This window comes from Sminthopsis crassicaudata, chromosome 3 (genome assembly GCF_048593235.1).
Source record: "Sminthopsis crassicaudata isolate SCR6 chromosome 3, ASM4859323v1, whole genome shotgun sequence".
NCBI classification, from domain to species: Eukaryota; Metazoa; Chordata; class Mammalia; order Dasyuromorphia; family Dasyuridae; genus Sminthopsis; species Sminthopsis crassicaudata.
This window is the reverse complement of record NC_133619.1, coordinates 398,901,595-398,916,327: the sequence shown is the minus strand read 5'-3', so window position 1 is coordinate 398,916,327 and position 14,733 is coordinate 398,901,595. Positions and strand designations below refer to the sequence as shown.

At 37.8% G+C, this 14,733-nt stretch overlaps 1 protein-coding gene and 1 long non-coding RNA gene across 2 annotated transcripts in view; one reads left to right on the top strand and one right to left on the bottom strand.

Moving 5' to 3' along the window:
* LOC141562619 (tubulin-specific chaperone cofactor E-like protein) overlaps positions 1–14,733 on the bottom strand; it is a 162,644-nt gene that overhangs the window by 61,780 nt on the left and 86,131 nt on the right. Inside the window, exons 10-13 of the mRNA XM_074302627.1 lie at positions 12,759–12,892; positions 9,686–9,973; positions 5,260–5,397; positions 4,722–4,887 (exon numbers count right to left, since the gene is read on the bottom strand). Of these exons, the coding sequence (XP_074158728.1) occupies positions 4,722–4,887; positions 5,260–5,397; positions 9,686–9,973; positions 12,759–12,892 (726 nt within the window). The remainder of the gene's footprint in view (positions 1–4,721; positions 4,888–5,259; positions 5,398–9,685; positions 9,974–12,758; positions 12,893–14,733) is intronic.
* LOC141562621 (uncharacterized) overlaps positions 1–14,733 on the top strand; it is a 118,269-nt gene that overhangs the window by 77,022 nt on the left and 26,514 nt on the right. The gene's annotated exons all lie outside the window — the stretch shown is intronic.

The following is a 14,733-nucleotide window of genomic DNA, read 5'->3' as shown; positions in this document are numbered from 1 at the left end:
AAATGTTGTAAAGTTTCTGTATTTACCACTAAATAAATGTTTCAAATACTATTTTCTTCTTATAGCCTAGAAGCTCCCTCCTTTTATAAAACTTCCAAGGACTGCATTAGTTTCTTATGAAATAGCTTTACATAGACCAAGAGGCAATCAGTCTTTAAAGATTATTCATTTCTTCTTAATCCATTGGGAATAAAATCTATAGAAATGTAGGAGAACACAGGAACCATAGTTTTCATGAAGGAGGTAATATTTCTTTCCAATGTCTGGCATTCTTATTTTGGTACAAGTTCAGTTCATAAATAAAATTTCCTTTCTTCAAAGTCTTTAAAAATACTAATAGAGCTTAATAGTTCTAAGTCACCTCATTAAGTGACAATGCACTTGGGGAATGTGACCCAGTGCTTAAAACACTGGACCAGAAATCAAGAGCTCTGAGGTGAGTTCCCATCTCTGAATCTGATTTTCTTTGTTCTGAAGAAGGCCTGAGAATGCCTTGGGGTTTACTTTCCCTTTACATAAAAAAGATAAAAACACTAGGTTTGCCCTTTCCTATCCCTTGGGGAACAAGTATGTTGAGAAGGTGAAATGAAATCAGAACATCAAGTTTAAAACGAGAAGAGCTCTCAGAAAATGTCCAGTACCACTTATTCATTTTATTGAGGAGAAAATTGAAATGATTTGCCTGATGTCAAGCAGGTAGTAAGGACAGAGTGAAGATTTGAACTCATGTCTTCAGGATCCAATGTTCTTTCCACTATAACATGATGCCTTTTTCTTGATCATTTCCTAATTCTCCTTTTCCTATTTACCTTACTAGATGTCCTGATATATACTCTCATTGTCTGTTAACTAGATTATTGCAATAGAGATGAAAGCATATTAAAGATAAAGGTAATAAATACTGAATCAATCCTATGATACTATCCCCTTTTCTCTTAATTTTCTATTTTAGAAAAATTAAATGTTTACCTCTATATATATGACAGTGATGGGTAATACTGATAACATGGGAATAAGAATAGAAGGGAGGTGAGAAGGGAAATTGGCAGTGTGAGAGGATCAAAAGAAGTGAGGAAAAAAGGAAAACTGGGGATTTGTTTTGTTGTCCTCATCTTGAACTAGAAAGAAGTCATTGAAGGCCAGAAGGGCTTCACAGAGTATTTATTTCCTTAAAATGATAAGAGTTGTGTGCTATGAAGCAATGAAGAAAAAGAGAGGGGGAAGGGAAAAATGGAGAGGAGGGGGAGTGAATAAAAGGAAGAGTGACAGAGAGAGTGAAGGAGAAAGAAATGGAGTGGAGTAAAAGAACAAACAACTGTTTTGAATCCATGGCAGATGATGTTAGTTGAAGGAAGTGAGCACAGTTAGCCTGGAAAAGAGGAGACTAGGAAGGTGGGAATAGGGAGGTGATAGCATGTAGGAGGGGTTGCATTTATTTGGTCCAATGGGTGAAAATTTCAGAGGCGCATTTAGGCTTCATGTCCATGATAACTCCCTAACAATTAGAGCTATATAGAGGTTATATTAACTGGTCACTAGGGTTCCTTCAAATCCCCAAATTCTGTAATTCTAATAAGAAATCATGGTCTCAGAAAAGATTTTTGCTATTTCTGCTAAGACACTTGACATACTAAAAATTTTAAGTGACCCTGGGAATTTATATGGATCTTTGGATCCAAGTATAGCTTAATAAGAATTTTTGTTGTGGTTCCCTCTCAATACAATTTGATTCTGTAATTTTCAGGTTAGTCTGTTTACAAGTAGGGAATCAGCCAATTGTATTGATGGGAGGGGTGGAGATAAGATTGGGCATCCATCTTCCCAAGTGTCCTGCTTGAGGTCTATGATCCAAGAGAGTGAGGAGAAATTCTAGGGTAGATCTGTATTCTTCTGACATGAGAGAATCTCTGCTATGAGGTTTGTGGCCTTACAAGTAAATGAAATTTATTAATGTCAGCATAATAAAGTAGCAGTGCTTTCTGTGGAGAGTAATTTCAAGTTTCAAGGTAAGGTTTGTCGAAGTACTAAAAGCCTTAATTTTTTTTTTTTAAATAGTGGAAAGGGAATAGGCTGGCCAGATATACTCAGCAGGCATGATTACTTCTCTAACTCCTTTCTATACCTGTCCTATAGGGAAAAAAATGCAAATTAGCAATTATGTTCCTTGCCTTTCAGGTAGAGAGACCTCAAAATGGGATAAGAGATTTAATCTAATCCCTAGTGGCTCATAAAAGATCGACCTCAAAACTGGTCTCTCTGTTCCCTGTCAATTTTTGGCATTGGTCCAATGCTGAATATATTACCAAGGGTTCAACTTGGGATAATTTCAAATCTATGATTTTTCAAGTTTTCAATAAAGGAGAGAAAACTCTCTTTGTCTGGCTAGAGTTCTGGACCCAAAGGTAGGATTTCCAGATATTCTGATTTGTAAAATGATAACATAATAAGCCGATTCTATGCAGCAGCATTCCCTGTGCATTACCCAGACCCTATCCCAATCCCATTAGGCTGATTTACACCCGGTGACACAAAAGAATATGTAGCCATTTGTATGGGGATATTGAATTTGTCCTGTATATAAAACTCAAATCCATAATTCAGGAGTTGGGGAATGAAGTCAGAGCTGGAGCTCTGCACGCTAATGGGGTCTGTCCAGTCTACTGCTTTGCAGGCTCCTGGTTTCCATTATTAAAGCATTTCAGTCTTAATGTCCAAAGATAGAGATCTAACACTGTTTTTTTATACTTTCTATTGTTTGTGTGACTCTTGGAGAAAGTGGGGAGGGATGGCTAGGTTAAAATTCTGCAATTTAGTAGGTACTTAGTCTAGGCTCAAGGTTTCAAACACTACCTTTACCATTAAGATGTTACTGGGAAATATTTAAACAAAAATATACAATAGAACATAGATAATGTTAATACATGGTTTTCTAGATCAATATGTGGCCTATAGGGATGCTTATGTACAGTTAAGTAGCCCATGTTTCTATTTGAGTTTGACACTATTTTAGTCAACAAAAGGGAAGAATGACTTGGCACTGGTTGGTGCCTACCATCCATGGATGATCGTTAAGTGATGTGAGAACTACACTGGATGGAGCCAACAGTCTTTGAAATCCTGGTGAGCTTTGGGACTAAATTCTTTTCATTCTAGCTTAATTCTGGCCTGCCTCCAAAATACATATTTGCTATTCTTAACACCTTGCTGTTTACTGAGTCCATAAAGGATGCCACCAGAGAGCCCTTCTCTCTCAGGGCCAGGAAATGGTCTCAGCCTGAATCCTTCCAGCGGCAGCTCGAGTAACCAGGAATTTGGAGAAAATCAAAGCTAGCTTTAAACCTTGCTGAACAAGCAGGAGAACAAACCTCAATAGGTTTCATTTAGGCTAGCTTCAGAAGTTTGGAGCTTCCTCTGAACTATTAGAAACCCATTTGAAAACATAAAAGCGGAGGCAAGATATTAAGAGGGAGGGAGGTGGGAAAGCAAGGCACCATAGCATGGGTCCCTTATACCAGTTATATAAAATTAAATAGAAATGGGGACTGCTAAATTATATGTAAAAATACCTATGGGTTATATATTGATTTAAGAAGCCACACATTTATACATTTCTTTTTTAAATTAATGTATCACCACATTGAAGTCAGGAAGGAATTATATTTATACCTGATTCAAGCAGCACTTGGGAGTGTTGTGGCCTGTTGGCTGCATGTTTGACCCCCTCTCCTTTAGACCATCTGAATTTGACTTTTCTGTATATGTGATTGGTGGCATTATTGAGAACTAAAGAGGGTAAATGGGGGCCCCCTCAGGCTACACAGGAGACCAGAGATTGGCTAGGTTTGGGAAAAGAACATGAAGCCTTCATTCCTCCCCCAAACTAGGAAACTTAGAGATGATGGGACCACTTCCCAATAGCTTCAGCAATCCTCTTTTAGCTTGTAAGCAGGACACAGAATTTCTGTTCCCCAAGCATGACTAGACAGACCAGAAGCAAGGTCTTGAGTGCTTTTTTGAATGTCCTGGGCTTTTTTGCACATCCAAAGAGTTTTCTCATAGTTCAGAGAAGGATCCAAACTTCTGATGCTGGCCTAAAGGACACCCACTGAGATTTGTTCTCTGGCTCGTTCAGCAAGGTCTGAAACTGGCTTTGATTTTCTCCAAATTCCTGGATGTTCAAGTTGCTGCTAGGAGGATTTAGAAGGAAAGTAATCCCAAAGACTGTGATACTGATTTCTCTTTCTAGTTGTGCTGGGGAGCCTAATTTACCTTCAATAGGTTCTGGCAACATTTCAAACTTGTCTGGGGATTCTAAAGCAGATGGCAGAGCAGGAGGAGTAATTAAGGATTAAGGAACAAGTTTTTAAAAGGATAAATGGTCAAAAATACAGAAATGATGTGGATGAGGAGGAAGTCTGCTTTCTGTCCCTCTGTTCAAGAAATCCTTCAGGAAATTGGTTTTCACTGGGAAGCTATGCAGAGGAAGGTACCTGGTTGAGTTCCAGGCTAAGACTTAGCAACTCAGAGCAGCAAGTAACAGGGTTTTAGCTCCCTGCATGAAGACTTGTGCAAGCTAAAATTACCTTGATCTCTTTTACCCAGCTGAGATATGTCAAAAGAGCAAAGCATCAGGAACAAGTCCACCCCCACAGCCTAAAAGCCTGGCTGTCACTCTAGACTAAACAGACTCGATTTTCCAGAGAAGGGAAAAGTCTTTTTACCTCTGGAGGTGCAACCATTTGCTGGGTCAATCTCCTTCCCATCGACTTTAAAGGCCCAGCGACCTGGCACATTCACATTTGTGGTTTCCTGGATATTCACAATATCAGGGGTCCTTGAACCTGGGAGGCTGAAGAAGTTGGTGAGGTTTCCCCCATTAAATCCTGCCTAGAAAATAGAAGCAAGAGATATTGGATGAACATGTAGCTCACACAACTTTAGCCAACATATACAGAAATTAAATTTGAGGACAACCTATATCTAGTATTAATATGTCCCTTTACAGATCATCAGTGTTCCAGGTAAAAAGGTCCAGCACCCAAACAGCCCTTGTCCTAGTCCATCCCAGGAACAGAATCAAAGAAAAACAAAGCAGGGGACAAGAATATCTACTTTTCCTCTGCTCTTATGAGAGCTGCAAGAACTGGTCCTTTACTTAGCAGTTAGAGGCCTAGAGGATACTTGAAAAGGACCTGAGCAGTGTAACTCCAGTGATGTACGGAGACTTAAGAGGGCCACAAATGGAGGCAGGGAACCTACCTGGGCCATCACTCCACCAAGACCTGTCAGGGGATCACCTCCGCTTGCTGTTCCAGTGGTCCAGTTAATTTCATGATAATTGAAAAGGGTAAATGTGGATGCACCATCAGAGATCAGTACAGCCTGGAAGGTATTTACCTAGAGAAGGGAATGCACACTCATGACCCAGGAGACAATATATTATACATATAGCATCAGGAAGACCCAGTTCTGAATGCTATCTCTGATGTAACAAGCTGTGTGACTCTGGACCAGCTACTTCAATTGTATAAGTCCATTTTCTTACCTGTAAAATGAGGGGATTAGACTATCTGACCTCTAAAGTTCCTTCTAACTTTAAATATAAAACTATGAATTCTATGCCCCTTTTATATTCTGTCCTCTATATCATTAGTTACTCAGTTGTTTGAATAGCCCTTTTTTTTCTTGGAGGCTCTCTCTTCAGCTTCTCTGAATTATCTGACTCCAAAAGGGACTAGGAAGGATCGATGCTTTTCTATCTGAAAGGGAATATGACTGAGGATTACCCAGGGGCTGACTCAGTGCCCATCTTATATGTCTGAATTCTACAAGACAGAAAAGGCCTAAGCAGGGACTCAGCTTGTGATATGTCAGACCACCTATAGATGGCACTATGAGAATAATGTATAAGAAACAATTGCCCAATGGGGAACCTAAATGAACAGTACCTTGTTTCCCCATAGCTGCAATTTGATAAAAAAAAAAAAAAATTCTTAAAAATAAATTCATCAAGACTGAAGGGGTAATGATGTAGGGTTTGCCTTTTCCTTTCAGGAACAGGGAACTAATCTTTAGATTTCTTGCCTCCTTAAAATGGAATTTGGAAAGTGATGTTTAAAAAGCACTTTGTAGGGGAAGATAGCTACTATTATTGAGCATCACTATATATTTGCTCAGTTCTTTATGCTCATGTTTCTCAAACCAGCTGTGAAAGGGTAACCACTCTGGCCAGGCCTACCTCCTAGGTAACAACAACATCAACGATAACTGATAATTTTTTAGCTAATTTTTAAGTTTTAATGACTCAAATTAATGGTTTTAAATTGCACCAAGATTTTTGGGACACAATATCTAACCCTTTGAAATTTGTAAAGTATTTTACACATTTTTATCTCCTGTGATCCTCAGAATAACCCAGAGAATTAGAAGAAAGAAAGAGGGAGTAGAGGGAAGGCCAAAAACTTTCTGGGAGTTCTTCCCTAGTGCTCCACTGGCAAAGGATAGGACATGATTTCAGTTCACCTCTTGGGCCATCTTTGTGGATCCTTTGTCTCAATTTCAAACTCCTGGGAAAAGGAACATTGCAGGAAGGCCAATATTTCTTTCAGCTTAGCCATGACTACTTCTCATACCTCTACTTTCCAGACAAATTTTCAGAAAAATCACTTAAAAACCATCTTGAAAGGAGATGTTCATGTATATCTTTTTAGCCCCTTCCATGCGCATAAACTCTTTTCACAGTAAAATGTATATCTTCCAGGTCACCATTCTGCAATAACAGTTGAGAGATCCAAATCTATCTCCCATGGAACTGATAGAAAATATTGAAGCTGTCAGTTTCATCTTGGCCACTCAGAAAGGCCTGGAAGGAAGGAATCGTCATGTGAGTGAAGGGAGAGAACTTTTCTCCAAAAGACCTGTCCTTGTCATTTCTGATAACACCACACGATATCTATCTGTCTTCCTTCATTGCCCCTGCTCAACCAGTGGGAAAAGTGGAACACAGAGGAGGGGCATCATCTGTCGTCCAGTAGTGGGGCGAACTAAGCATCAGACTTGAGAGCAATTCCTCAATCAAGGCCACACAAAGTCTCGATAAGCTGCCCTCTCACCACCTGTGCTAGGATTTCCTATCAAGAAACAAATTTCTTTCTTTGAAATCAAATCTAAAGTATTTTTTGCCAGACTAGACTGCAAGAATGATTCATTGCTGATCACAGGAGACAGCTCAAAACCAACCTGCTTGGACTAATTTATCAGCAATGCTCCTGAGGGTGATCAACAAACCTTTTAATTTAATTTTTCTGAACTCGGGAAAAGAGAGATGCAACCAGGTCCACACTGACTAGGGGAGTAGGAAAAGGGAGGGGTGTTCACATTAGCTTGGTTATATTCCTTAAAACTATGATTTTAGATCCTCTAAGTCCCAGTTTTTTTAATTCAACTTCATTTTTGTAACACTGGACTTTTTACAAAAGGAATATTTACTTCAAAAGATAATCACAACGATACAAATGTTGGGCAGCTAAGTGGAACAGTAGGTAGAGCATTGGGCCTGGAATCAAGAACACCTGAGTTCAAATTCAGCCTCAGACCCTTAGTAGTTATAGGACCCTATTTCCTCATCTATAAAATAAAGTATGAAGGAAATGGCAAACCCACTCAAATATCTTTGCTAAGAAAACCCCACATGAGGTCATGAAAAGTTGGACATGACTGAAATGACTCAGATAATAATGCACAAACTTACTCCTCCCAACGTGGGAGAGGGATGATCCTCCTCTCCCTCTGGACCTCCTAAGTCTCTGGTGAAGGAAACGGAATTAATATGTATATATATATATATATATATATATATATATATATATATATATATATATATATATATATATATATATATATATATATATATATATATATATATATATATATATATATATCCAAAGCCTAGAAAATTCAGAAAACTCTGAATACTCCTTTCTTTACCTTTTTGTTATTTCTCCATGAAATTCTCTCTGCAGAACTCTGAATTTTTATGTCTTGAGCAAAGGACTTTGTTCTGTTTACTTAAAGATTCAGAGAGATACTATAGGAGGAAAATCCTTTCAGTAGGAAAAGTAAAGGAATTAGCAGTTAATTTGGGTGAAACTGGCTTAAAGGTTTTTGGTATTGATGATTTTTTTTTTTGGCAGAACTGAAGATTTAACTAGCTTTTTCTCCAATGAGCTTAAAACACTTAGAATATTACTTCATTCATCCTTTTAGAAAGGATCCTTTCCTAGTCACGAAATTTACTCCAAAGCACAAAATAGAAAGGATCTAAATTATATTGCCATTTTTTATTGCTGAAGGAATTTTTTTTTAAAGAACAGTGGTCAGCATTTGATGGGCATTTTTTCCTTTTTTTTTTCCTGCCTCTGACACTAAAATTTATCGATTGCTGGCATCCTAGAGTCTAACGCTGTAAGGTATGAGGCATAAAAGACATAAAACATCACCCACAGAATCATTAGCAATCTATAACCTGACAAAGGGAAATGTATACTTCTTTAGAGGTTATTTCTAGCCAATGCATCCACTCTTAAACTTGTGTCTTTCTTTTCTACAGAACCTCTTAGCAATAAAGCGCTTCTTGATACTCAGAATGGAAGGTGCTAAAATGTATTGTGTGCTTACCGTGTTGTGGATGTGACTTGCATGCCCAGCAGTTTCTCACCCTGAATCGAACTCACTGCTTACCATTCCTCACCCCCAAACAACTGAATGCAATACTAAGGGAATTGGAACACAGATGGAATTGGAAATATTCCTAGGAAAGCAAGGGCCAGGTTCTTGAGTGCCTTTGCTCACTAGATGATTTATTGCAAAGTTAAAGGTTCTTCCAGTCCTTCAAAAATACCCATATCCAAGACAACCAAATAAGCATCAGATCCTCCTGACAAACTATGCTTCATCATTTCTTTATGGGTAAAGTTGATTATCTCTGGGATAATGCTGGAGATAATCTATTTTATTTAAACTTTTATCTAACTGCTCATTTGGGATTTTGGAGCAGATGTTCAGCCCTTATTCTTGAAACACTCTACCTGCCCACTCAAATTAACATCAAATAGGAGTAATTTCTGTCTGGGTCACAATAAAAAGTAAAAAGGCAGGACAGAAAATGAGTTAGGTTATTTGTGTTCCATACCTAGCAGTCTCTTCTGTGCCTCTTATTAGGTCTTGTGAAAGATGGAAATTAAATAGATTAGTTTTAGCATTAGAAAAAAGCACTTATAATTTAGCTATGAAAGAAAGAGACTCTGAAGTTCCTGGGTTGGTTACTAATCGATATATGATCCAGGCTAGTTCTCTGGGCCTTAGTTTATAATTTTGCAAAATGGGCACTTCTAAGAGAAGAAGACAACTGAAAGCCTTAATTTAGACTTCCATAATATTTTAGGTTCGGGATAACACATCTTACATATCTTACATATCAGTAAGATGGACTGACTAAGCATGATATTTCCCTCTCTGCTCCATAAAATGGATGAGTAGCAACATAATGCTTATTACACAAGTAATCTAAGGCCCTTACTGAATTTCTGTGTTCCAGCAATAAAACTCCTTTTGATTGTTGTTAAATGGACATGAATTGGCTATTAGAACATGAATAAAAAACAAAAAAGAGAATTTGGATTATTACAGGTGTGGTGCTGCTCCCTCCATAAAATGTAACCTCCTCCCATGTCACAATGAACACCCAAATGGCAGAGAAGGTGGCCATATCTTTGAAGTATTTTCTGATATCTTTGGTGGCTCTTCTCAAGATCACAGGGTCCATGGTCTCTCTGTAATAGATCTCTCCTCGAATTCCATTGTGAACATCTGCCCAAAATGGGGCAATGAAGGCCCGACCATCTGTTAGAGGAAAGGATTCTGGAGTAAACTGGCTCACCAGCACATTGAAGGAAACAACCCCATTATTATTGACCTACAAAATAGAAGAAGAATTTCCTATGAGGGAACTAAAACCGACAATTGCAGTCACTCATTATGATAGACATCTTCTTAGTCATTGAATGAAAGGTAGCTTTCAAATCACAGACTTGGCACCCTAAAACACCAATTCCCACCATTCACATCAGGCAGTGTGTTTACTTTCAGGCAATTCCAATGGCTCCATTTCACTTTCAATTTATAGTCAATTTCATTTCTCATTAATAATCAGTTTCATTTTTATGTTCCCTTTCCCATCTTTGTTTAAACCCGTCATACATCACTGAGCTTGTGTATGTGCATAAGAGAGACAGAGACAAAAGCAGGGAAGCAAAGTGAAGGGGGAAATGAGAGAGGAAAAGTGAGACTGGATTCTCATTCTTCCACCAGAGGACTGTCAGTCAAAAATAAATCAGAGATGTCAGCTTTCCTTAAATCCTCACCCCCCAGAATGAGCCATTGTAAATGAGCCATTTAGGCATCTCCTATTGATGTCAAAAATGAGTTCTGCATTCATACTGAGGGCAAAGTTGAAATCCACAGGTACCTGATGCTAGAATTGTGCTTTTGGTCTGATGCCTCCTTTCTACAGTCACAACATAAACATTGAGCCATGAACAGTTTATGTAAATGACTATCTCCATTGATTTCTTCATGATTTGCAAATAGGCAATTTATTACATTACCAAATCTTGCTACAAACGTTTAAGACAATAAGTAAATTCAGTTTACATAGCAGCCATAAATAACTCAATCTTCTCGTGCATTTGCTAATATAAATGTTTATAGGGGGAAAGCCTTATGGTTACCATGTGGCTTGTATAATTTTACTTAGAGAAATTTCCTGTTCTAGGAACTTGGAGAGATCCCTCACAGGAGAGCATATCATTATTAGCCTTCTCACTCCCTTACTATCAATCAATCAATCAATATTATTGGATTTCCTTGTAGATAGGGATTGCTGTTAATTCTTTGTCTTTGTATCCTCGGTGTTTAACACAGTGCTTGGCACATAGTAGGCACTTAATAAACATATTGATTTACTGAATGATTCTTATTCATTATCATATTGGCATGAACAACCCAGAAAGATTCTAATGGCAATTACTAAAGAGCCAAGCTAAGTATGTGCTAAACTCATTTGAGGGGGAAATAAAGTACCTATCTTCTTTAGGCAAAAGTCACTAACTACTTAAAATAAGACTCATAAATTTGAAGCTGTGATGGACCTTATCTAGGTAAATGCAGATAATGAAGATGAGATTAGAAACCACAGGATGCAAGATTTAGAATCTAGAAATCATCTAATCCAGTCATTTTCATATTGTAGTCCTTTAACCCCTATGGGTGTCCAAGACCCTTTCAAGGGTAAAGAGGTCAAAACTATTTTCATAATAGTTCTAAGATTTTATTTGCCTAATAAAATATCCTTCTCTTTTTCATATCTTTGTGAGGCTGGATTTTCTTCATAGACATCAACAGAAACAACAAAGAGCAACAGATACAGAAGTAGATATGAAAATCTAGCTGTTTTCTATTAAGCCAGACATTAAAAAGATTTACAAAAATATTTAAGACATTGTCACTCTTCTCTAATATTTTTGTTTTGGAAAATATCATTTTTTAATTAAAATTGATTCATTTTAACTTGTATTAGGTGTATTGTTGTCATTTTTAAATGAATGAAATATTTTAAAACTTTGCTAGTTTTAATTTCTAACATGGTAAATATTAATAGCAATAACTAATGTAAACAAAAACTTTTTGGAATCCTTGATAATTTTTAAGAAGGGAGGAAGCAAGCCTTTATTAAGTGACCACCAAGTACCAGGCAATATGCTAAATCCTTTCCCCAAAACACTGGATGGAGCTGTTATTATCCTCATTGTACCACTGAGGAAATGGAAACAAAAATTAAGTGATTTATTCAGGGTTACATTTGTAGGTAAAAGTCTGAGGCCATATTTTAATTCTAAGTTGTTTCTCTCCTTTAAATGACTCCATTTTCCTTGAGAGGTGATAGGCAGGGAAAGGTAAAGAGGTACAATATGATTTTGCATATCCTCTATCCCAGAGCCACAAAGGCTAAAGCCATTCATCTGGGAACGTACAGAAAAAGGATTGCTTTGACCTGGACTCACCTCACCACATACCACACCATTCTGGCTGCAAAAAACAACACTATTAATACAAAAGTTTTCATACTAAACAAATAGCCTGGGAAAAAAAGGGTGTCCAGTGATCTCTTGACAATAAATGGCATCACTTGCCTGTGCAAACATCTAGGTTTAGAGATTATGCTCCCTAGGCTTCTTTGTAAGCATACCAGAGCAGCCCTGTCTATTCAGTAGTTACAAATCTCACAATTGTCCAAGAACAACAGCTGCCCAGAGTTTTCTCACACCCAGAAGAAGAGGAAAAGTGATATTACTCCTGTTGTGGTTCACTGTATCTCTTCCCTCTTTGTCATGTAGCAGAAATAATGTTCACTGCATTGGGGATGCTTCTTCCCTTCTGTGTTTAATCACCCACAAAAGCAATTTATTGCCCTGTATACTCCTCCACTATGAGCATTAGCCATTAAATATACCTTTGACTTTCTTAATCATAAAACCTATCAGCTCATGAAATTTCAGAACTTGTCATCTGTCTGTTAATAAATCCTCTGGTCCTCTGGACCATCAGAAGATGCTCCAGAAAAGTATGTTTAAACTACTCTCCTTAATGTCAGTGTGATGGAGAAGAGGAACAATATAAAACTAAGCTGTTTCTCCACTTACATAGACAGTCCGATAAGGAACTCCAAAGAAGAAAACTGGAATGGCCAACTTAATCTCTGATGAGCTTCCATCATCTACTTTGGGGGTCTTGGTGTCATTCTGCCAAAATGGGTACATGAGCTCTCTGGGTTGTACTGTCAAAAAAAGGAAGTAGTTAGATAATGGCTCTGGCAGATAACACCCCTCCCATATGCCAAAGTCAGCTTCTTTCAGGAAATCTTGTTTACTCAACAGAAAACAGACCGATTTTCCAAACCATCCTAGTAAAAGTAACCCAGCTCTCTCTCTTAATATTGAGAAATGGAAAGTGAAAGAGATCTTTTCACCTTGAGATGTCAGCTTCTAAGGGGAAAGATAAATGTTTCTTAGATGGTCAGTATGATTTGAGAATACAGATGTTAACTGTTAGATCATTATGAAATTATATCTTTTTAGAAATATTGAAGATAAGAAAGTCATTTCTCTTTTCTCTGGCTTCAATATTACTTTGGATTTACTCCAAATATATTTTGTACATATTTATTTGTATATATATTGTTTTCCTTCAGTAAAGAATGTGTCTTTTTGGATAGATGTTTTCCCCAGCACATAGGACAGTGCCTGGCACAAATGCTTGTGGGAATTGAATGGAATTGTTGGTTTAGGATGATTTAGGAGCTAGCAGTCTGGGGGCTGGGGACTGGATCCCATGACCTCTAGGTCTGGGAGACACTTTTAAACTAAGAATATGTAAAATTATGTACATATTTTTGAGAGAAGACTTCCACCTCCTTCATAAAAAAATCAGGGAGCAGATTAAAGCAAGAAAGAAATGTCAGCTGGAATCTAAGCAGAAATAGTAAAGAAACGGAGAGTTTATAAAAAGTACCTGGAATGTGAATGACCCTGATTGAGAATTAATCCTAAAAGAGGGCTCTCAGCCCATCTTTTTCAACAAGCAGACACGGAATCCTGCAGAGGTCAAAGGATGTTGGTCACTTACTTTAGTGCTCACTGGAAAACAGGCTGTGGCACCCAGCCTCTGTTCATCCCTCTGGCCAAGAGGTGAGAGTCATTACAAAAAAGTCACCTCTACTGAAACGTAATGGCACCTTTTATGACAATCTGGCATCTCTCTTGGAAGCCTCCCATCTAAATCCTAGCCAGGTGTGGCCTTATTTACCTTGGGAAATGAGAACAATTCCCCTGAGGGAATACTGATGGATTAAAAGCACCAAGCCTGAACAATATGTTCCTTTGAAGTCACCTCCCTAAGCTTCTGCCTGCTTTAGCCTTCCTCCTTATTTCTTTTAAATTGTAACAACAACAAAAAAAGTTATCTTATTCATTTTAGGGCCTAAATCTATTTTAAGCTTTTAGCCACTAATCTTGAGACATTTCCTGGCTATGCTGTTGAGGCTGACAACCTGTTCTTAAACTGTTTCCTTCTTTTTGAGAAAGGTCCCTGGCTCCACACTGATGGAGCCGATAGGTTCGGTCACATTTGGCCAGAACTATCTTGGCTCCTCTGGAAACTTTGAGAAACTCTGGAAACTTTGAGAAACTCTGGAAAGTTGAGAAGAACAACAGCTCACATAATAGGCCTAGTAGAAAGGCCAGAGACTAAATGGTCTGCATCTTGGAAACTCAGTTTTCTCCAATTTGGAACTGACTAGACAGTTGGCTAATCTCTTTCAATGGGCCAATAGTAGTTAGACAGGGTGAGAAAGCAAGACCTACCTTTTTTCTCACCCTAGGCATTTCTGGGAAGTTAATTAGAATTGTAAACTTTGGGGGACTCAATATAATATTAAAATATAGGAGTACTTTAATATAGGAAGATTTTTCCAACTTCTACCATTTGGGAAATGATTGAGTTCCTCTAAGGGTTTTTTGTTTTGTTTTGTTTTGTTTTGTTTTTGTTGTTTGTTTTTTTAAGCGTGTTTAAGAGGCTAAATGATTAGACAAAATAATTCCCTAAATCTCCTGGGGTTCA